The 21,040-nt window shown below is 56.5% G+C and overlaps 3 protein-coding genes across 3 annotated transcripts in view; 1 reads left to right on the top strand and 2 right to left on the bottom strand.

The window, feature by feature from the left end:
* Positions 1 to 11: 11 nt before the first annotated feature.
* Positions 12 to 15,166, bottom strand: GALNS (galactosamine (N-acetyl)-6-sulfate sulfatase). The gene is made up of 14 exons (XM_006860106.1): positions 15,047 to 15,166; positions 11,931 to 12,054; positions 11,577 to 11,651; positions 10,812 to 10,914; positions 9,538 to 9,681; positions 8,777 to 8,843; positions 8,549 to 8,676; positions 8,325 to 8,464; positions 7,815 to 7,918; positions 5,751 to 5,887; positions 4,962 to 5,064; positions 2,335 to 2,456; positions 1,560 to 1,677; positions 12 to 98 (listed from the first exon to the last, which is right to left on the bottom strand). The coding sequence occupies exons 1-14, from the start codon at positions 15,164 to 15,166 to the stop codon at positions 12 to 14; spliced, it is 1,572 nt and encodes a 523-aa protein (XP_006860168.1).
* A 270-nt stretch (positions 15,167 to 15,436) lies between these two features.
* TRAPPC2L (trafficking protein particle complex 2-like) lies at positions 15,437 to 19,305 on the top strand. The gene is made up of 5 exons (XM_006860105.1): positions 15,437 to 15,482; positions 16,901 to 17,073; positions 17,942 to 18,029; positions 18,973 to 19,052; positions 19,255 to 19,305. Exons 1-5 carry the CDS (start codon positions 15,450 to 15,452, stop codon positions 19,298 to 19,300), a joined length of 420 nt encoding a protein of 139 aa, XP_006860167.1. The 5' UTR covers positions 15,437 to 15,449; the 3' UTR covers positions 19,301 to 19,305.
* A 104-nt stretch (positions 19,306 to 19,409) lies between these two features.
* The window catches only part of PABPN1L (poly(A) binding protein, nuclear 1-like (cytoplasmic)), a 4,652-nt gene continuing 3,021 nt past the window's right edge, over positions 19,410 to 21,040 (bottom strand). Inside the window, exons 8-9 of the mRNA XM_006860267.1 lie at positions 19,735 to 19,847; positions 19,410 to 19,498 (exon numbers count right to left, since the gene is read on the bottom strand). Coding sequence (XP_006860329.1) covers positions 19,410 to 19,498; positions 19,735 to 19,847 — 202 coding nt within the window. The remainder of the gene's footprint in view (positions 19,499 to 19,734; positions 19,848 to 21,040) is intronic.

The raw sequence follows: 21,040 nt of genomic DNA, 5'->3' as shown, positions 1-21,040 counted from the left end.
GCCAGCGGGTGCTAATGAGGCCAGGAGCACTTCCCAGGGACAGACTCCGGGGGCGTCAGACACTTGCTCAGCTTTTCACAGCCCGGGGGCGCCCAGTTCTGCCAAGGGAGAAGTCAGAAAAAGAACAACCTCTATTTGCAGGCCCGGGAATCAGGCACAATGTGCAGTTTTCAGACCCACCCCCATCCTGGGCCCCTGCTCCCCTCAAATGGCCGGAGTGTGGAAATCACTTCCGATTTCCAGCAGGTCCACCCCAAGGGGATCACGTGGTATTGGGCTTCAGTGGTGGGGGAGGGGGTGGGGCGGACCCAGCCACAGGACAAGGGTTTTCAGGGTAAAGACTAGAGGTGAGGGTAGCTCCAAGGTGGGCCTGCACAGTGATCCCTGACCTTTCTAGGCACAGCTTCCCCAGGACCCTCCCGCCCAGGACCTAGCCATACTCAGCAGTGTCGGGAAAGGACATCAGGCCCCCAGGAAGGGCTGACCAGGAAGTTCTCAGCCTTGACCGGCTACTGAAGAAGGTCCTTACCCGACCAGTTTCCCTTTCCTGGCCTGCGCCTGAGAGGAGTCTGAGTCGTCCCTGCTCCAGGAAGGACATGTGTCCAGGAAGGACACTTGCCTTGTTGGAGGGGAGGGCAGTGCAGCCTGACCTTCCTGTGGGCCTTGGGCCCATGCCCTCAGGCCCCAAGTCACCCCTCCCAGGGTCTCCACAACCAAAGGCCACCGCTGGCCCTGCCCTCTGCAGTGATGGATGGTACTCCTGAGTTGGTGGTCCCTGGGCTGTGCCCCGGCGGGTCTGGTTTGTTCTCTGCTGAGGGGATGTGGGGTCAACACCTCCCTTCCGGGTTCCAGGGCTGTGGGCGGGCAGTTCCTCCAGTGTCCAGCAGATGGCGTCATCCCAGGCAGCTTCCCCTCCCCCTGCCCCTGGGTAGCGGTCACTTCCTGTGTCTGGAAACCTGAGGATGACTTATTGGGACATTACAGCGGTCACAGAATAAGGCTGGCTCCTGAGACAAGGGTGGAGAGAGGCTACAGGCGGCCGGGAGCTCCCACCGTGCTGCTGCGGTGACCCACTGTGGCCATCAGTGGAGGAGGACCACCTTGACTTTTACATGTTACCTCATTATGGCTCAGCCTGAGACCTGGCTGGCCAGACTCTGGGTGTTCGGCTTTCAGCCAAAAGATCAGCAGTTCAAATTCACCAGCTGTTCCTCGGAAACCCTACACAGAGTCGCTAAGAGCCGGAACAACAAGGGGACCAGGAGTCTTTGGGCAGTTGCCTGACTCCAATCTGTGGGTCTCAGGCACTTTTGTCCCCTGCACAGAAAAGCCCACACCTCATGCTGGTAGTTCTGCCCTGTCCTTCAGGACACCGCGAGTTGGAATCGACTTGACGCAGTTTGGTTTTCCCTCCACCCTGGGAATCAGGCACAGCTGGTGGGCAGGGGGCATGAGAGCTGCCCGTGGGGCGACACAGGACGCTGGGCTCACGCTGTCTGTCTTGGAGTGGACAGCCTGCCACGATGTCCTTGCTGGGGCGGCGCAGGGCTTCCACTCACCATGACAGCTGGGTTGCACACGTTGAGTTGCGGCTGGCCGGGCACCAGAGTCTCGCGGTGCTGCTGAATGACTGGGGTTATCCGGCGGAGGGCATCCTGGTACTCGGCGCTGGCAAAGCTGGAAGGAGGGGAACTCTGGGTCATGGCCGGCACCTGCATCTGAACAGTAGGGGCAGCAGAGGGAGGCAGAGACCTGGGTCTGTTCATCAGGTGCCCAGAGAGGGGGTGAGGCCCTCAGGGTGGCTGTCCACAGGTGACAAGGACCCGGAAGGTGTGTCTGGGTGTTGAGCACCCTGAGACCAGAGTCTGAGCCCTTGGGATGGGGTGCAGGAGGTAGAGTAGGCAGGCCAGGGCTGGCTGGGCACCCCTCTGCAGCCTCCTCACTACGCATGCTGCTGAGTGTCCTGTGCAAGGAAAAGGGGAAATGCCACCGATGGCTCCCAAATCCCAACACAAACACTCCGGGCATCTGAAGCCTTTGTCTGGAGGCGTTACTGTCTGTGGTCGGTCGTTAGAAGCTTTTCTGCCACTTAGCCCCACCCCAGGAGGACGAGCAGCTCAAGTGGAGACTGTTTGTCACCAGGGACAGTGATGGGAGTCAGGCACAACAAGGGGTTCTACTGTGCAGAAGTGGGGGACCCAGTGGGGAGGGGTGCATGTCCCCTCAACGAGCACACCACTCTTCTGGAGTTGGGAGATGGATGAATTAAGGGTACAGCGCAGCCGTGGGCATGAGACTGGAGGTCGGTGTACGGCTGAGGGCAGCTCAGCTCACCTGAGTGGATAGCGCTCTCCTGGGTCTTCTCCCAAGTGGAACAGCAGAGGCAGGGACGTGTGCTCTACCTGGGTGTGAGTTGTCACTCCGGAGACATTCTGCCCGGGGCAGAAATCGATGCCCTGCAAGAACAGCAGAGGGGAGGGTGTGGCACTGAGAGTTGCTGCAGTCCCTGAGGACAGTCCTCGCTGACCACTGGGCCCAGAGCTGCCGAGGAATCACCACCCCCACCGTCTCCTCCTCTGGGAAGGGACCATAAGCGTCTCATATCTTGACTGCACAGTTCACGAGTACCTTCACAAATCACAAGACTGGTGAGGCCTACACCACAGACAACAGAGAAAGACGCACAGGTGGCCCAAGGATGGAAGGGCTTCCACGGAGCTAGAGTTAACAGACTCAGGAGCAGACTAACCCGTAACTTCATCTCCTTCTGAGAGCTCAGGCTCGTGGTAGCAGCCCCTGGACACCAAGGCCCAGGGGCATACTGTCCAGCTGAGGCCCATACATGCCGAGGGCTGCTGCCTGTCCTGTGTTTCATTGCCCAAGGGCAGCCTCTCATGTGCATTAGAGTGGACTTTGCAAGTAAGCATGTGTCTTGATTCTCTGACCTTCTGTGGCCAGGGACCCTCCCAGTACTTGAGGACGGCCCCTGGGGCTCCTGGGTCCCCCGGGGGAAATCCCTGCCCCCACATTCAGCCCCAGGGGAAGATCATGACACGAGGAGATGCTTGTGTACCCAGAGTACCCAGTAACAGACTAGTGGTAGCAGCCCACCCAGCCAATTCAAACCACTGTCAACGTTGGAGATGTGGCCGAGACACTTGGCGATGGGCAAAGGAGTGAGGGTCTCTGCAGCAGTCCAGCCGGTCTGACCGCACTCTGCTTCTACGAGCCGGTGATAGTAATGGGCAAGCTTCCATGGGGGTTAGCAGTCTATGAAGCCCCGTTCCCACTGGGGCCACTGAGCATCTGTGGCCAGGGAGCATGGGGCTGCCACAGTGTCAGCTGCTGAGGGTGACCGATAATGCGCTCCGACACCAATTTTTGAAAGGAGGGGGGGGTGATCTTTTGACCTCCTGGGAGCAGAACTGCTAGAGAACAAATGTAGAGTTGACAGTAGGAGAAACAGCCACTTTGGCATGAAAACGCTGAGCTCTTAGTGGAGAAGGACCCAAGTCTAGACAGAAAACACCAATTATAATTTGGATGTAAATTAAATCAGACCCTGAAAAACAGCAACAAATTGTACCAGTTCCCCTCAGATGAAGACCTTGCCCGCTGGGCTGCTGATGGTTATCTGGGTCCATGGTACCCTGGGCCCATCATGGAGTGACAGGCCAAGTCTGTACCCCAGCCCCTCCAAGGCCAAGTTCCCAGAAGGCCCTGGGCTGCATTATGGTGAAGTGCCGTTGAACAGTCCCTGCCAGCTGCTCTTCCCACCTCCTCCAGTCTGTCCCCCGTGAGGTGCAGCCCACATGGAGATATAGCTCAGCACCCCCTATAGACAGCGTCTGAGTCCATATTCTGTAGAGGGCTGCACCCATGTGTGCAGTGTGGCAGGGCACCCACACATTAGCGGACAAGGTCCTCCCTGCGGGACAGGCACTGCCTTACAAGGAGTCCTGCCCAGACCTGCAGAATGAGGGCCAGGGGTGCAGGACCCTCCCCAGGGTTTGAGGGGAGGCACCTGGACCCTAATACAGCAGCCCTTCCCTCAGCAGGTGTGCCTGAACGGCTTCTTCCTTCCCCAGGAAGAAGCACCATGCCCACCACTGGGCAGGGCCTCCTCAGGCATCACTGCCCTAGGCAGGCTAAGGCGCCTCCCTGATGTCCCATGAAATTTGTAATTTTCATCAATTGGTCCAGACTGTTCTATTACTTGGTTTTTCATTAGCTCAAATTGATTTTTCTGCCCATTAAGGCAAATTAGCAAGGTTTTTATGTATCTACAGACCTTGAGGCTGGGGAGGTGGGGGAGTGGAAGGGGATGAATGATGGGGCGGGTGGGAGACCAGGAGGGTAAACCTGGGAGAAAGCAGGGCCCAGGGACGGTGCATGGGGGGCAGGGGGCAGTGTGAGGAGAGAGAGTGCTGGGTAGCTGGGGTAACGTGGGTCCTCACCCCGGGGTGTGGCTGGTCACTGTGAAGAGCTATGAAATGGTCCCAGAAAGAGGATCAGCAGATCAGAGAAGACGCAGCCCCGACAGGGGAGGGGGAGGGAGGTTGTACTTGTCCTTCAGCCAGTGGTCAACATCATGATGGCCCCACTCATGGGCCGGCCAAGAAGGCAGCAAGATGGCTGCCGGTCCCCAGCCTCTGGCTCGGAAAAGGGGGACCCAAGGTGTGGAGGGAGGCCGCTAGCCCGTGGGAGACTGGATGGGGTGGGACCAAGAAGGCTTTCAGCTCAGCCCCAGTAGGTGTGGCCCCACACTGCCCCCGCTGCCTCATCTCCAGACACACCACAGCCTCAACAGGTCCCACCAGACCCTTGCCCGAGGCTGTCTCTGCTCAGGTATCGGCAGTCCACAGCAGGGAGGAAGGCAACACAAGTCAGGGGCTGCGCTGTTCTAGAAGCCCAGAGAGCGGCATGTTGGGAGCAGCGCTTGTCCCCAGAGCTGCCATTACCTGTCTGAACTCCTCCCAGGCGTTGGTCCATGTCCAGAAGTGGGCCTTGTACTGCCCCACAGTGGCAGCCATCAGCTCGTTGCCACGGTAATAAAAGATGGGCCTGTTGGAAGGGACATGGAGTAAGAGGCATCTGTGTCCATGCCGGGGGCTCCAGCGGCCCCACTGTGAGCCTTTTGGGTGGACGTTAACAGATGACCTACTAAGCCCAATAGTGACAAGGCCTGAGTGATGGGTCTCACAGCCCTTCCCTCCTGGGGCCAGAGGAGAAAGCTGCAGGATGGGATCTACCAGCTCAGAGAGGCCGGTGGGGTGGGGTTGTTGCTATGATCCCACCCCTCCAGGGCCAGGCCTCTGTGGGAAAGAGTGGTCTCCTTTCTAGGGAGCATCTGCAGTGAAGGGCACTCACCTCCGACTCTGGACATTGGGTACCAGGTCCAGTGGGAGGACAAGGCTGAGCCGTGGCCTTCTCCCAGCCAGACCCCAGACCCGGTGACAGTGACCCTTCCAGCCCTGGCAACGGAGGCAGAAAGGAGGGTCCGGTGGGAGCTGCCACCGTGAGCGAGACCAGGGGACAATGCCGAGGACAGAACATGCAGCGCCGAGGCCAGGTGTCTCCCTGCCGCTCTGCCAGGCTTTCCTGAGGTACCTCTCCCCCCAGCTCAGCCTACCACCTGGACTTCACAAGCCCTCCGCCTACATGACCATCCCATGAACACACACATGACCACCCCATGAACACACACATGACCATCCCATGAACATACACATGAACATCCCAGCACCAACCTGTCAATCAGCTGGCCCCGGAGGAGGGTGGGAAGCAGGTCCAGGCCGTCGATCTTCCTGTCACTGGGCGGCTCCAGGCCTGCGAGGGACAGGCTGGTGGTGAAGAGATCCATCAGGCTGCCCAGCTGGTAGCTCACCTGCAAGGGACACAGAGTGACCACAGCCTTGTACACGCTGGCGCTCACACACACACACACAGGTGTGTTAGCATGCAGGGCGAAGACACCCTACTTTTCCCCCATGGACTCTCTGGGAACCTCCGTGTCGTTCATGACCCTCGAGGCTGGTGCACCAGTGTGTCCTCGGCCAAGTGCTCAGTATATGTGAGCACAGGTATGGCTCAGCGCCCCACCTTCCGTGGCAGAGAGCTACACACCCAGGCCCAGGGATTTAGCAGTCAGAGCAGGTGGGTCTGGCCCCCAAGTCGAGCCTTCCTTGACCCCCTTAGGGTGTCTGGGCTCCTCGGCCTCCCATTCTCCTGAGTCAGAGCAGTGGAGGGAGATGGGGACCCCTCTCTCTCTGACAAGCTTGGAGACCCTGACCCCAAAGCTGCTGACCCTGGCCCAGGGGTCCTTATGAACACTGACAGATGGTTGGGGCCAATGGGGTCCACCAAGTGGTGCCTGACACTGGCCGGACACAACCTGGGTGGACCCACCAACTTCCTGGGAAAGGCCCAGCCGAGAGAACAACAGGGAGGGAAAGGGTGGGTTTTCCAGTCAGGTAGAGGACCCTGCTGGCCTGAGGATACACGGAAGGCACAGGGCAGGACTGGACTTGGTTTTCTCCCCGACGATGGTCCCTGCAGGGCCTGGTCTAAGCTCAGCTACACGTCCTAACAGTCGTGAGGACTCTCCTGATGCATGTTCCCAATGTCCTTGTGCCTTGGTCCCCTCTGCTTAACAGGTCACATCCAAGTTAGAAGCCTGGGCTCTTCCTTGTGTCTGGTTCCAGCCATGTCCCCCTGGGGGGGGGGCTCTGGCTGGGTCATGGGAAGACACAGAATTGATCGGGACCAACCCACAGGACAGAGGGACACCATGTCTGCTGGGCAAAGTGCAGGAAGGCTGGCAGCAGCTGCCCCCACTGGTTCTGGGGCGGTGGCCATACAGGGACCCTCCTGACACCTGCCGCAGGGGACTGCCATCCTTGGCACCCAGGCCCACCCTGGCCTCACACGAGGATTCCCCCAGGAAGGATCCCGTCCTACAGAAACAGAAGATGCTGTCTCTTGTCTGGGTTCCACAGGGTACCGGGGAGGGGGTGCTGTACACCTGACGTTGGGTTATAAGTCCGGGGCTGCCAACCTGAGGAGAGGGGGCAACAGCCCACACGGCCCCTCCTTCCAGTCGTTTCCCTCCCTTCTAACACATTCCTTTATCTTTAAAAACAAGAAAAGAGAAAGGAACACAACTCCTTGAAGCATCTGGGGAAACAGCCTGCAGGGAGGAGCGGTGGCTGGGGTGGGTGGTGAGAGGGAGCCGTGAGCAGCCGGCAATCTCCGCAGGACCGGACCCCATTAGGGAAGCGTAGCCCTCCACAGAAAGGTTCTTACTGCTCTTATCAGCACTTTCGAGCTTTAACCCAGAACCCAAGGGAACAATGAATAAAGTTGCCCTTGGCTGAGTGCAGGGAGCACGTGGACAAGCACTAGGGTTAGCAGAGTGCAGCCTGTAGCCGCCCAGGCGATTCTGCAGGACTGGCAGGTAGAAGGCCTGCGCCACCTTCCCTGAGGGAAAGGATTGTTAAGTACCAAGCACGCATGGTCTGGGCTGGAACCTTCTGGAAGCCTGAGCTCTGGGCCTGACAGTAGGTGTGCTGGTGGCTCTGTGCTGATACATGGGCTTGTCTCAGAAACTGACACTAACATGCCTGGTCACCCCTGGGTGCTACAGTTTAGGGGACAGAGAGATTCTGGAGAAGGTATCATCACACGAGCAGCTGGAGGCTCTGAAAGTAAACCCGTTTCCTCCATTTCTCTCAGAGTCCAGCTGTAGTTCCATGACCATAAGTGTCCTGCAGGGACACTCGAGAGGGACATGGTCATAGCTGGCTGCCCCTTACCTGTCCCGTAGGCACATGCCCGGGCCACCATGCGATCGCTGGCTCCCTCACGCCCCCTTCAAAAGTGGTCTGCTTACCGCACAGAAATGGTCCGTTACTGCCAGCTGTTGGGAGGAGGGCTGTGGTCAGTCCAGGCAGCACCCTGAGGCCCACGACTGGCTGGCTAGCCATCCTCCAGGCAGCCACAGAGGAACTCAGAGCAGATGTGTGTGTGTGTGTGTGTGTGTGTGGCCAGAGAGCTCTGGGATTGCAGGTCACACCCCGTCCCAGCTCTCTCTCCAGACTTGTGGGTTGGAACCAGGCCAAGGGGCAGAGGATGGAGGCAGGCCCAAGCAAGGGGATTACTGACAAGTGTGAAGCCAGAAGCAGGAAGGGCGATGCGTATGAGGCAGTGTGCCCGTCCCAGCCACCAGCCTGCCCCTACCCCCTGGTCTCCACTTCCACAGGCCCCTGTCCTCCTGCCTCAGTTCTCCTGGATCACCCCTGGTACACACACACACACACACATGCCTTGTTTGGGAGCAGAGACAAGGGCGGCACCATTATCCGATGTGAAGAACACGAAGGTGCGCTCCGCGATGCCAATGCCCCGGAGCAGCTGTAGGATCTGCCCAACGCTGTCATCAATCTCCCGCACAGCGTCCCCGTAACTGTGGGCCCAAAGTGGTAAGGGCATCGGGCACTCCCCAGGGCGCCACCCCCTCCACGGCAGGGCAGCTCTGGGCCAGACTCACCGCCCTCTCCGGCTGCTCCCTAAGAAAGGCTTGGAGGCGTAGACAGGCCCGTGCGTGGCGTCAATGGCCCAGTAGAGGAAGAAAGGGCGCTGCCGGGAATGCTGCTTCTTGATGAAGTCCAAGGCTTCCTACGGGGAGAGCACATCTCCTCAGCCCCAGACAGCCTCACCTACTGCTGGGACTGTTACTCTGGGATGAAGTCCAGCTCCCCCGTGGCCCAGCCATTACCTGCAAGTAGATCTGGGTGAGGTTGGCCTCCCCAGTCTTCAGGTTAATTGGGAATTCTTCATAGAATCTGAAACCAGCACAGACTCAGATAATATCAGAATCCAGAGTGAGGTCCCCTTTTCTTGGATGGACAGTGTGCCAGTCTCGGCCTCAGGGAGAATGGACACAGTCCAGCTGGCCTGCACTGCCCATACCAGGACTGCCCAGCACTGTTGATCGTTTGGAAACAGACCATAAAAGTGCAGTGACGTGGCTCCGTGGTTGCTGGGGCTGGGGCAGGGAGCAGGGCTAAAAGGTTGTGTTTGGGGGAAGATGAAAATGCTCTAAAGTGTGCTGGTGGGTGGACAAGTCCGTGAACGTGCTGATGACCACTGAGTTGTGGGCTCTTGATGGGTGAGCTGTGCAGTTTTATCTCAAAAGTGTTTCTAAAAGGTGGCACCAGGCTGGCTGAGCCCTTGGAGATGCAGGAAGAGGAGCTGCCAAAAGCTGAACCGGACCCATCCCAGCAGCTGAGGGCCGCTCGGAGCTGGAGAGGTGACCCTCCTTTGGGCTCACTTCTGTCCCTCCCTTCCTGTGGCTGGTTCCCTGGCTCAGCTTCTGGAAGCGTAGCCTGACTCTGAGCCCAGGAGGTTGGGCAGGGAAGGTGAAACCACAGGAATACCCCAGCCCCACAGCAGTGAGAACACAGTGGCATCCGGAGCCTGGGGCTGCCACACTACGGAGGGCGCCGCCCTGCAGACAGGGGCAGGAATGGACATTACCTGCCGACCATCTCCCAGTCCCTGTACACCGGGATGTTGGGCTTGGCCTTGTTGTCGTAAGGTCCAAAGTGACAGTTGGGGGACCCAAACCACTCGTCAAAGCCATGCTTCAGGGGGTGGAACTGGGGCCGGTGGCCCAGGTGCCTAGGGACAGGGACCCAGGAACTCAGAACCACGTCATCAAGATGTACAGGAACCCAGGCCTAGTGTGTGAAATCATGACAAAGCCAACACCGTGCCAACACCCAGAAAGCTCCTTGCAGCCTTCTCTGTTGTCAGGGAGGTCATCTCTACAGCCACGATGCCCAAATACCAAAGCACAGGCCGCCCTTGTCCAGCTATTGCAGTCAGACTGGCCACAGAGCCTGAGGGGATTCCCATCAGACCCGACTGCAGGGCTTCCTGCCAGACCACCGGACATCCAGCTTCCTCGCTGCTCTCCTGGCCATGGCAGACCCTGCCCGGCACACAGCTCTCCAGCCTCTGCTTGATTGGAGTATTTGGATAGGCTCATCAACTCAGCCCCTGAGCAGCCTCCCATAGTCCTGACTGGGCCTCCACCCGCACAAGCTTAGAACCTTAGAACCACCAACCCACAGGGCCCAGGGCCGGGGGCGGGGCCGAGCCCAGGGGTGGCCAAGTGTTGGGCAGTCTTCAGGGCCGGGAGCAGAAAGGAGGGCACAGAAGTGGGCTACAGAGCAGGCAAGGACTGCAACTTCATAGCGCCCGGACTACACAGCAGGATGGTGGAGGGGCAACTCGTGCATGAACGGGAGGGTTCTAATCACGGCTGTTCCTCATTCCATAATCAGAGCCCCCGTGCCCTGCCCCCACACTAGGTTGCCCTGCTCATCACCACTGTTCCTGATTCCTCATCAGAACCACGTGCGCCCTCCATTTGTTCAACATGGCTGGTCCTGATTTATTATCAGAGCCACGAGCCCCTCCCCGTGGCCCCCACCCCCACCCTCCCGGGCTGCCCGGCCCCACCCTGAACTGTCCTGCTCTTCACAGCTGTTCCTGATGGTAATCAGAGCCAACAGTCCCCCACCCTCGCCCCTCCCCGGGCTGCCCAGCCCCACCCTGGACTGTGTCTGTCTGTTCGGAACAATCCAGTCCAGATGAAGGTAGCCCCTCCCCCCCCAGGGTACCATCTAGAGGACTACATGGAGGTCACATGCCAGGCTCCGTGTGACTAGACCAGCCTGGGATCGGAAGTCCCTATCTGTTCTAGGAAGCACCCCACGTTGGGAAGCAGGCTGTGTGGCACTCACCACTTGCCAACAATCTTGGTGGCATAGCCGGCCTCCTTGAGGAGTTCGGGTAGGAGGTGCTCCGAGTCCGGGATGCCCCCCACGATGTCCTGAGGGGTGTACCCTGCAGAGAGCAACAGTGCTGAGGGTGGGGTGCACAGACCTGCAGATGCTCCGCGTTAGCTGGGTCTTTCTCTTTTTGTTAAGGGGCGTTGAGTTGGTTCCAGCTCATAGACAACCCTGTATTGGGTTTCAGAGGAGAGGCTGGTAGGTTTGAACCGTCAACCTCTCAACTGAAACTGACCTTTGGTCCAGCGCATTATCCTACAGCGCCACACCAAGACTCCTGGTAACAGGCCTAAAAGTCGGTCCATCCTTGACTCAGGTCAGGTTGGTAGCCAGTGTCTTTGGTGTAGCACAATTGGAGGGGGAGGGCGTGGGGGGAGAGGCAGAGTCCACGGCTCCTGTCCCCCTGGTCTGCTCAGTCCCCCTACTTGCCCTCTTCCCTCCTGGGCTCCCCATTGCCCTCTGAAGCCTTCCTGTTTTACAAGGCCACCAGGAAGCTCCCTTCCTCTGCGAGTTGTACCTAGAGACCCCTTTGTGCCCTGCCCCCCACCCAAGGGAAGGCAGATACTTCTGGGGTATACCCCTGAGAGTGGAGAGAAGGCCTGGCCATGCCGCACCCTCTGACCGGAGAGCTGCCACCGGCCATCACACCCAGCTGTGTCCTAGCTGGAACCTAGGCCGATCACCACCCGACACAGGGGCCCTTAGGGGTGGGCGTACCATTCCGGGCGTGCCCGTTAGTGGTATAGAAGCCATTGCGGATGGGCAGGCGTCCAGTAAGCAGAGCTGCCCTGGCTGCATACAAAGACAGAAATGAATATTGTGAGTGACATGTGTCCAGACACGGCTCCTGAGAGTCAGCGATCCATTCCAACTCTCCGCCATCCTACAGGGCAGAGTGGGACCACCACAGGGTTTCCCAGACTCCTGAGGACCAGCTGGTGGGTTTGAACTGCTGACTTTTCAGCCCCTGTGTCACCAGAAATGGAAGGGCATGAGGCACCATGGACACGAGTGAAGGTAACGCTGACCCTTCTGTCTGGCCTGCACCAGCCTCAGGCGAGCGGGACTTACACGGTGAACACAGGGGGTTGGCCGAGTAGAAGCTGGGGAACAGCATCCCTTCCGCAGCCATCCGGTCCAGATTTGGGGTCTCTCTGGAAGGTTCTCCATTCACCCCCAGGTCGCCCCAGCCCATCTGCAGGAAGAGATGCAATGAGAATCCTCTTTCTGGGGGGACATGACCAGACACTGGACCCCAGACTTTGCGAGTGGAAGGTGCCCGTGTTTTCCTTTTTCCTGACCTTTGACCCAACGTGGCACTGCTCATCCAAACTAAAACCAACAACACACTACCATCAAGTTGAGTCAGATTTGTAGTGACCCTATGTATGTATAGGGTCTCTGTGTACAGGGTCCCTGTGTGTAGGGTACCCATGTATAGGGTCTCTATGTATAGGGTTCCTGTATACAGGGGCCCATGTACAGGGTCCTTGTGTATGGGGTCTCCATGTATAGGTCCCTGTGTATAGGGGCTCCGTGTATAGGGCCCCTGTGTGTAGGATCCCTGTGTATAGGGTCCCCGTGTATAGGGGCTCCATGTATAGGGCCCCTGTGTGTAGGGCCCCTCTGTGTAGGATCCCTGTGTATAGGGTCCCCGTGTATAGGGTCCCTGTGTATAGGGATTCTAAGATTACAAATCTTTTCAGGAGCAGGTAGCCTCATCTTTCTCTGGTGCAGTAGCCGGTGGGTTTGAACCACCGACTGTGTGACAATCCAGCATTTAATCACCGTGCCACCAGGGCTCCCTGTCACCACTCACAGAGAACTGGGGTCTACAACACATCCATCTACCTCACTATTTGTCTATCTGAATTTTTGTCCCATATAAAGAAGTCCTCACAAACCTATGGTGCACATTTAGATTTGCCAACAAGTGGTATGGACAGTTAAAACGGCCCGGCCACTGTGCGAAACAGTCTGGCAGATCCTCATAAAGCTAAACAGAGCCCCACGAGGGTGCACTTCTAGGTACGAACTGAAAATAACTGAAGGCAGAGACTCAAAAACACATACCCGTATGCCAGCGTTTACTGCAACTCCGTCTAATACCATCCTTGAAGCCCGTTTGTATAGACAATGTAACGTGACAGCCACACAGAGTAACGAAGTTTTGATGCTACACCGTGGAGGAACCTCCTTGACATGTTGCTAAAGTGGCATCCTGGGTGGTGCTGTAGCATAAGCCCAGGACCCAAAAGTCGGTTTGAACCAGGAGGTCGGCAGTTCAAACTCATCAGCTGCTCCTTGGAAACCCTATGCTGGGTAACTACTATGAGTTAGAACTGACTCAACGGCACTTAACACCAAGTGAAATCAGTCAGACACCAAAGGACAGATATTGTATTTCTACACAAATAATTTAGGTGTTATATGGGTTTTGCAAACAGTGTAGCTCCATAATAAATTATTTCTTATGAGCGTTGCATGCATCATGTGTGTGCATAATTTACATGTGAAACTTACGGTGGTCTTTGCTTCCCCTTGTCTGAAATGCCTAGAACAGACAAAGGTGCAGAGACACAAGTGGTTACGTGGTGGTGGGAGTTGCGGGGGGGAGAAGAAGGAGATGGCTGAGGGTATCAGCGCTCAGGGGCACGGAGTTTCCGTACGGGTGATGGATCACAGATGTCCTTGGTGTCCCCTTCCGGTCCTAGAGGTGTGTGCTATTGATGTAGGTATATGTGATGTAGGTTGCACATATGTGCAACGAGTATGTGTATATGTGGAGATGGTGGTAGAAAGACAAGAGAGGAGTCAGAAAGGTCCCATTCAGTGTTGGACTTTTTCTCTCTAAATCGCTACATTTTCCCAGGGTTTATTGTATGTGTATGTTTTTTGTACTCCATTTATGTATTTATTTTTTAAGGAAAGGTGCAGGGACAAAGAGCAGCTACAGAAGGAGAAGAAACTGGCATGTGAATGAGAAAGAAATCCTTTCTTATGACTTATCCTCGTGGGTGGGTAAGGAAAGGCAGCTTAAGCAAGACAGACGTGTTTGGGAATGACCAGCATGAATCCGATTCATTCAGAGGTAGAGAGACCAGTGATGCTTCCCAGGGGAAAAACTTAGTGAACCAGGTATTCTAATCTAGGGTTGCCTCTGCATTTCAGCTTTGAGGGGAAAATCCTCGGGGAGATGAACAACATTCCACATTTCCTCTCTCTAATTTAAGGGGAACACATCTATATAAAGTCAATTCTGACTCATACCAAGCAGCTCCTGAGAGTTTCCAGAGCTGTAAATCTTAACAGGAGCAGACAGCGTTTCTCCCTCCGAGAAGCTGGTGGGCTCGAACTGCTGACGTTGTGGCTATCAGCTCAACTTGTAACCCACTGTACCACCAGGGCTTCTGATTCAGGGGAAATTCAGGATGGAGCCCCTTGGGGAATCAACATGTATTGAGTGTCAAGCAGTAGCTCTACCTGCCAGACCCTCACAGGTGAGCGGCTGAAGAGGAAGAGCCAGGACAACCCGACCTCAACCCAGAGTTGTCCGAGAAGGTGGGTCCTGGTTTATGGGAATTCCCTCGTGTCCGCTTATTTTAGCATCTCCATTTTGCTAGCTCTGGTAGCATAGTGGATACCAATTGGGTTGCGAACCTCAGGGTCAGCAGTTCGAAACTACCAGCTGTTCCGCGGGAGAAAGATGAGGCTTTCTGCTCCTGTAAAGATTTACAGCCTCGGAAACCCCATGCAGGGTCGCTATGAGTCGGAACCGAGTCCACAGCACAGAACAACATTTTGTTAGTAAGAGTCCTCAGGGACACCTCAGGCCTGCGGCTGCTGCCCCTCTCCAGAGTGGCTAACCGATACCATCTGTGGGAACTCGGCTGCACCTGTGCTGGACAGGTGACATTCCACAGGTGACATTCCATCCTTTTTCAGGAAGATGTGACCTTTGATCAATGTTCTCAGGGGGTTGGGACAGCTGATGCAGGTGGGGATCAGGTAAGGCACAGGTAGGTGACAGACCGGGCCTTAGGGCATGGTCAGCTCTGTACCCCATCCTACCCACCCGCGCAGTGGCCCTGGCGACCCTTTCTTCTCCTTGGGCGTTGGCGCGGAAGTCCCTTTTTGAACGAGAAGAATGCTCCACACACCGGCCCGCCGCCCTCTACCGAACTTACGTCGTCCATGAGCATGAGCACTATGTTGGGGGGCTGCGGGGTACCCACGGCCCCCAGCCCCGCAATGCTCAGCACCAGCAGCAGCCGCCACCACCTTGTCTCTGCGGCAACCGCAGCCATGGCAACCACGCCTGGGGCAGGGAGCCACGGATAGCTTTCCGAACCCAGAGAACTGGAGGACCGCTCTTCCGGCAGGACCGGGGACGGGGCCATGGAGACGGGGCGGGATTCTGGCCAATCAAAGGAGTTCGGGGTGGGGCCACGGCCGCAAAGGACAAGAACTGGGTTTGCCGCGTGACAGAAGGGTGGGTCCTGGGCCAATCAAGTGACGGGAAGGCGGGGCCTGGGCCTGCCGCATGACTGATAGACTAGGTCACGTGACTGTGTCTCCGCGCCTCCTAAGATGGCGGTGTGTATCGCAGTAATCGCCAAGGAGGTGGGTATGGCGGGGCGAGGCGGGGTGGGGCAGGGCGCCGTTGTCTTTCCCCAGGACTGCGGGGGCTTGCGGGACTTGTGGTCCCCTTTCACGGACCCCATTTTCCTCGTCTCTGGTCCTGGCCCTGGAGGGTTCCTTAAGAAATGGGCCAGAGGAAGTCGTTGTCGAGCGGAGTCGCTCAGGGGACGTTTCTGGAGTGAAGGCTCTGAACCCCTTCCTTAGATCCCGACCCGCAGCCCCCTTCGGGTGTCTTAAGGCACCCGGCTTCCTACCCGTTCTCCGGTCCGCTACTCGGCCAAGAGTCCAGGACGGGCCATGATGCCCGCCGCCCCTCACCGGCCCGTCACGAAGTTCTGTGGACGTTTTCTCCTGAACACTTTCCTCTTCTCTCCATCCCCACCGCCTCAGCCTAGCCACCAACTGCCCAGTCCATCTGTCATCTCTCTTCCACTCTGCAGCCAGGGTGTGTTCTTCAAATACAGCAGATGGCGCCCTGCTCCCACCTAGAATATCGTCACTAGCCTCTCCGCCTGACGACGTCTGAGTAACCCCGTTTGTAGGGTCCCTGTGAAACTTAATGTTTGTTACATGTCCCTTCGCGAAACCACTTGTCCTTCTCCCAGCAGGTGCTGCCCCCTCTTCTCTAGACTTCTCTCATCATCGCTGGGGGGGTCTCTTCTCTGGCTGACATACACTTCATTTCCTCGAGAGATCTTTATCTGAATACTAAACTGAGCAAGTCTGCTCTCCCCTGGCCCCTAATCACAGAGTCGTTGACATCCCTACCAGGGTCACCAGGGTCACTGTCCCGGCTGTCCTTCCAACATGTGTCACTCAGTGCCATCCATCCCACAGTTTGGATACGATGTCCTGGTCACTGTTAGGTACTGGACAGACTGGTCATGAAGGGCTGTGGCGTGCCCCATGGACCCTGACTGCAAGGGAAGATATGATTTGGAGGGTTTAGTAAAGGGCATTCTGGGCACTTGTACAAAGTGGACTCACTTGGCAGCAGGTGACATATTAGGGAGCTGCAACTCTCTATAGCAGCAGGAGGAAGTTGTGCTGGGGCTGAACCCCACCTGATGTGAGAGGTGGGCTGGGGAGAGCAGACTCTGGACAGGTAAAGTGCCAGGTGCACGATGACACATTATTCTGGGGCTGAATTCAGTCTCATTTCTGAGACAGCTTCTCCTTTATGTCGTCCCTGTGGAAATCCCTTTGTTGACAATACCAGTCTCTGGTGTAGATTCGATTGGATACCCTGAAACTGATGCCCAAAGTGGTTTGGTGACTTAAAGATCCGTTTCAGAGAAAGCTTGCTCCAAGACACCAGTGCAGGGTGGGTGGTCTCCTTTGCTCTTCCTCGTGTCCACTGCAGCCCTCTGAGTGGGTTTTTGTCACCTCCTGTCTTGCAGAACTACCCCCTCTACATCCGCAGCGTCCCCACTGAAAACGAGCTGAAGTTTCACTATATGGTGCACACGTCGCTGGATGTTGTGGATGAGAAGATCTCAGCGCTGGGGAAGGCCCTCGTGGACCAGAGGGAGCTCTATCTGGGCCTGCTCTACCCCACTGAGGACCACAAGGTGTATCCTCTGGTGCTGGCCGGGGCCGGGGAGGCAGTAAAGCCGTGCTGTCTGTGAGCTGCAAGGCTTTATGTTGGGACTGAGACATGGAGTTGCAAGGCATGTTTTTGACTCAGATAATCTGGACATGCTTTTCGTAACATCCCTTGAAAAAAAGGTGAGGGTTCTCAGCTAACCAGGGAGTTAGAACGACTTGAGGCTTATTAAGGCCTCCCAGTCTTTTCCCTTCATTGGAATAATAATTCGGGAAGAGCGAGGCTTGGATGAGCTGGAGAAATGGATTAACTGGAGTACAGACACATCCCTTCGAGTCTGGGCAGGGGGTGGGCTTCTGCTGTTTTTCAGCAAGGCTTTCTTTCTGAGCTTTGTCAGCGGAGCCGCCACCCTTGAGCGGGGTGGAGGCTGTTAGTATAATTTATCTCTGTAGTTAGGTCCAGCCTCACAGCCGACTGTGGCACGTGACCAGTCCCGGAGGCCTTGGGAGTTCACAGTTTGAGTGGTCCTGTAGCCCATAATTATCTGGAACTCTGAGATCTGCTGGTTTACAAAGAAGTCTGTAGAGAGCGGGGGGCTTTCAGCAGATGTCTCCGTATAGGTGAAACCACAAGCTTTGCAGTTAACCCCCTGGGACAGGATCAATTCAAGGGAGACAAGGCACACACAGGCCAATTCAGGTAGGGTTTGCAGTTTGCCCCAGAAAGTGACCCAGACCACAGCTGGCCTGTGACACCTTCTGTGATTTCACAGTTGTCACGTTTCCAACTTGACTTTGCCGTGGTGCCACTGTGGGACCCACCTGGTGGTTGTGCGACTCGTTTGTTGTCCCAGCAGCACCTGTATCTAAAGCATGCTCCCTAACCAGATGCTCAGCTATGGCTACGTGACCAACTCCAAGGTGAAGTTCGTGATGGTGGTAGATTCTTCCAACACGGCGCTACGGGACAACGAGATCCGCAGCGTGAGTGCCGCACTGGGTGACCTCCTGCAGGGGCTCTCTTAGCAATACCGTGGGTTTTCATTTAAAACTCCGGGCCAGGCCAGATGTTCCTGGTGCACACACAGACGCAGGTTCTGGGGGAGTTGGTCCCCTCTAGTTTGAGTTGGGTGGGGCTTGCTGCCTGCCGGGTGTGGGAGTACAATCCATCATTAGTCTTATTTCCTCTTCTACTAGTTTCTTTTCATTGTGAATTGGGTGAAGGTTTAGAGAGCAAATCAGCTCATTTTATGTCATTGATTGCCATCCCCTCCCAGAAACACACATTGACATCACTCATGCCACGTCCTCCCTGTGTTTCCTGTTTCTGTTCCCCCTTCCCCCCTAACCTTTGTGAACTCTGTCCTTGGGCAGATGCTGCTCTTTTGATCCGGAATGGTTGATAAGTCTGCGGAGGAGTCCGAGCCTCCCTAGTGTTACTGCTCGCTGTACAAGCCCGTCTGTCTGTTTGTCTGTCTGTCTGTCTGTCTGAGAATCGAGCCGCGGCCTAAGGAGCCAGGCCCACAGTCTCGGGAGCCCACCCGTCTCTGTCCCACCAGTCAGCCTCACCTTCTGTTTTAGTTTTCTTTTTCATGATTTTGAGTTTTGTCCTACATTTCTCTCCCACTCTGTCCAGGACCTCCTAATGTGATCCCTTTCAGAGCTGGTCAGGTCTAGTTGTGGTCTCAGGGTTATGAGGTTGAGGTTCTGCTGGCCCATTATGTCCTTTGGGATAATTGTCTCTTCGATTTTCTCCACACTTCGCTCTTTGTGTTGTGTGCTAACCCTAACCCCATGGGCAGTTCTTCTGTCTACAGGGTCGTTAGGTGTCGGAATTGACTCGACAATACGAGGTCTTTGGGTGACTGTTTTAGGTGTCCAGAAGTGCATACGTGTGAATGAAAAGCGTTGTTGGGTCTCTTCCCAGATGTTCCGGAAGCTGCATAATTCCTACACAGATGTCATGTGCAACCCCTTCTACAATCCCGGGGACCGCATTCACTCGAGGTGGGCAGCTGGAGGGGGTGGTGTGGGTGGAGCCGCCTCCACAAATCCCAGGGGTACAAGTCCTCCTGTCACTGACCCGTCTGTCCACGTGGCCTTAGACCGTGGCTGCTAGGGTGTGGCATTGCAGGCATCTTCTCAGTAGCCTTCAGATGAGCCCAGACTGGCCAGTGGTCCCTTACCGCCTGCCCACTCCTCCTCACAGGGCCTTTGACAACATGGTGACAGCCATGATGATCCAGGTCTGCTGAGCAAGGTCACACCGCTGCTGGCCAGCAGCACGCTGTACACATTGTATCATGAGACGCGTGGGAGTCACTAAAGGTCGTGTGAAGTCAGACTTGGTGTTTTCCTTCCACGTCAGTAGAGGGATGGGGACAGAGGCAGGGGAACACACTGTAGGAAGTCACTTGCCTTGGTGGGCATGCCCACACGAGGGCTGCAGGCAGCTGGAGGGGGGACATGTAGGGGCAGGGGGCGTACACAGGCAGCCTCGCCCTACCCTGGGTGGAAGAGTCTGTGACTTCGGCCTCCTGAGCCAGATTTAGTGGTTTGCAGAGAGGTGATTGTGCACCGTCCCATGCTGGGTGAGGCCTTGCTTATCTGAGGGTTCGTCTGCTCCTGATCTAGCTGCCCCAGCCCTTCTGCATAGACCCTGCCTGGCCGTAGACTTGCCACACCATACCACTGTGCCATTGGCTGCCACCTTCACTGGCTTCCTGAGCAGAGCTGGGCAGGACTGAAGGACCCCCTTCCTGAGCCCTAGACGGACTGGGCACCATAGCTGTGCTTTCGCCCCTGGGCAGAGGTGCAAACCAGCTGTTACAACCAAGTGTCTTCATTCTGCACCCCCAGAAGTCAGTCAGCTCAGCCATGAGTCAGCTGCCCTTGTCAGGGTTGGCCAGCCCAGATTCTCACTCTCTTGGTGTCTCCTGTCCCCCTCGGGTGTCCCCCTATAGAACTTGGCACGAGGTGCGTGGGACCCTTGTACACAAGGACCAGGGTCTGAGGCGCCTGTGTGGGCTGGCTTGTAGCCGCATCAGCAAGTCTCTGTGTCTTTCCCTGTGTGTCCTTGCCCCTTCTGAGGACTGTTAGTAGGCTTGGTGCCCACTGAGCCATCAGGATACGCCCTCTCAAGATCTCTCACTTAGTGACATGTGCAGAGTCCCTTGTTTCCTCCCAGTAAGGGTACACCCGGGGGTGGCAGGGCTCAGGATGTGGATGCACATTGGCAGGTGGCGGGGGTTCTGAAGCACTGTTCAACCTGCCCCAAGGATCAACACTGACCCAAAGTCACAGGAGAGCCAGTGTTGGCCTCACATGGCCACCTGAGGACATCAGAGACAAACGTGGATGGAGAACAAGTGAGATGTCCCCAACCCCAGAGAATGGCTGTGCTGGCCCAGACTGATGCCCGAGCACAGCGCAGCCTGTCCAGGCCTAAGGAGTGAATGAAAGCGTGCCCAGGGTGCCCCAGAAAAGCCCAGATAACAGATATCCCAAGTGTTGGCATTAGGCAGCCTTCTGACCAGGGGGCAGGGGACAGCTTAGCCGTGACACTGGGGCTATGGGTGAGGCCCCGAGGCCAGCAGACTGCTGCTGCCCCAGCCATCTGGGGCCTGTACATGGCCCTAGCTCCCACCATTGGCTGTCCGTAGGTGAGTGTGTAGGACCCACAGCCACCTCTACTGGCACCTCGGTCCCTGGAGTCCACACTCCAGAAGGACACAATGACGCATGTCTAGGATTGAGGAACATGAGGGAGACCTGGCATCACATGCTTTAAAAAGGGTTCAAATTTAATAACTGATGCTTTATCATTAAGACACACACATATGTATATTTTCTTAAAAACTAACCCTCCCCACCGAAGAGCTTGGTATATTTCCCATCCAGCCCCAGTTGTGAGGTGGTCTGTGTGGCCCAGCCACAGTGGGAAGCTGTCCTAGCCCCTGATGGAGCGGCAGTCCTTGGGAAGTCCCGGTCTACAC

This window comes from Chrysochloris asiatica, unplaced genomic scaffold (assembly GCF_000296735.1).
Source record: "Chrysochloris asiatica unplaced genomic scaffold, ChrAsi1.0 scaffold00037, whole genome shotgun sequence".
In the NCBI taxonomy this organism is placed as follows: domain Eukaryota; kingdom Metazoa; phylum Chordata; class Mammalia; order Afrosoricida; family Chrysochloridae; genus Chrysochloris; species Chrysochloris asiatica.
This window is presented reverse-complemented; position numbering and strand designations above follow the sequence as displayed.

Coding starts and splice junctions, on each gene's coding strand:
- GALNS (XM_006860106.1), bottom strand. CDS start 15,166: ATGGCTGCGGTTGCCGCAGAGACAAGGTGGTGGCGGCTGCTGCTGGTG. Junction 8,465..8,548: donor GGGAGCAGCCGGAGAGGGCG/GTGAGTCTGGCC, acceptor TTGGGCCCACAG/TTACGGGGACGCTGTGCGGG. Junction 5,065..5,750: donor CGGGGCCAGCTGATTGACAG/GTTGGTGCTGGG, acceptor CCCTTCCAACAG/GCCCATCTTTTATTACCGTG.
- TRAPPC2L (XM_006860105.1), top strand. CDS start 15,450: ATGGCGGTGTGTATCGCAGTAATCGCCAAGGAG. Junction 15,483..16,900: donor TCGCAGTAATCGCCAAGGAG/GTGGGTATGGCG, acceptor CCTGTCTTGCAG/AACTACCCCCTCTACATCCG. Junction 19,053..19,254: donor GGGGACCGCATTCACTCGAG/GTGGGCAGCTGG, acceptor TCCTCCTCACAG/GGCCTTTGACAACATGGTGA.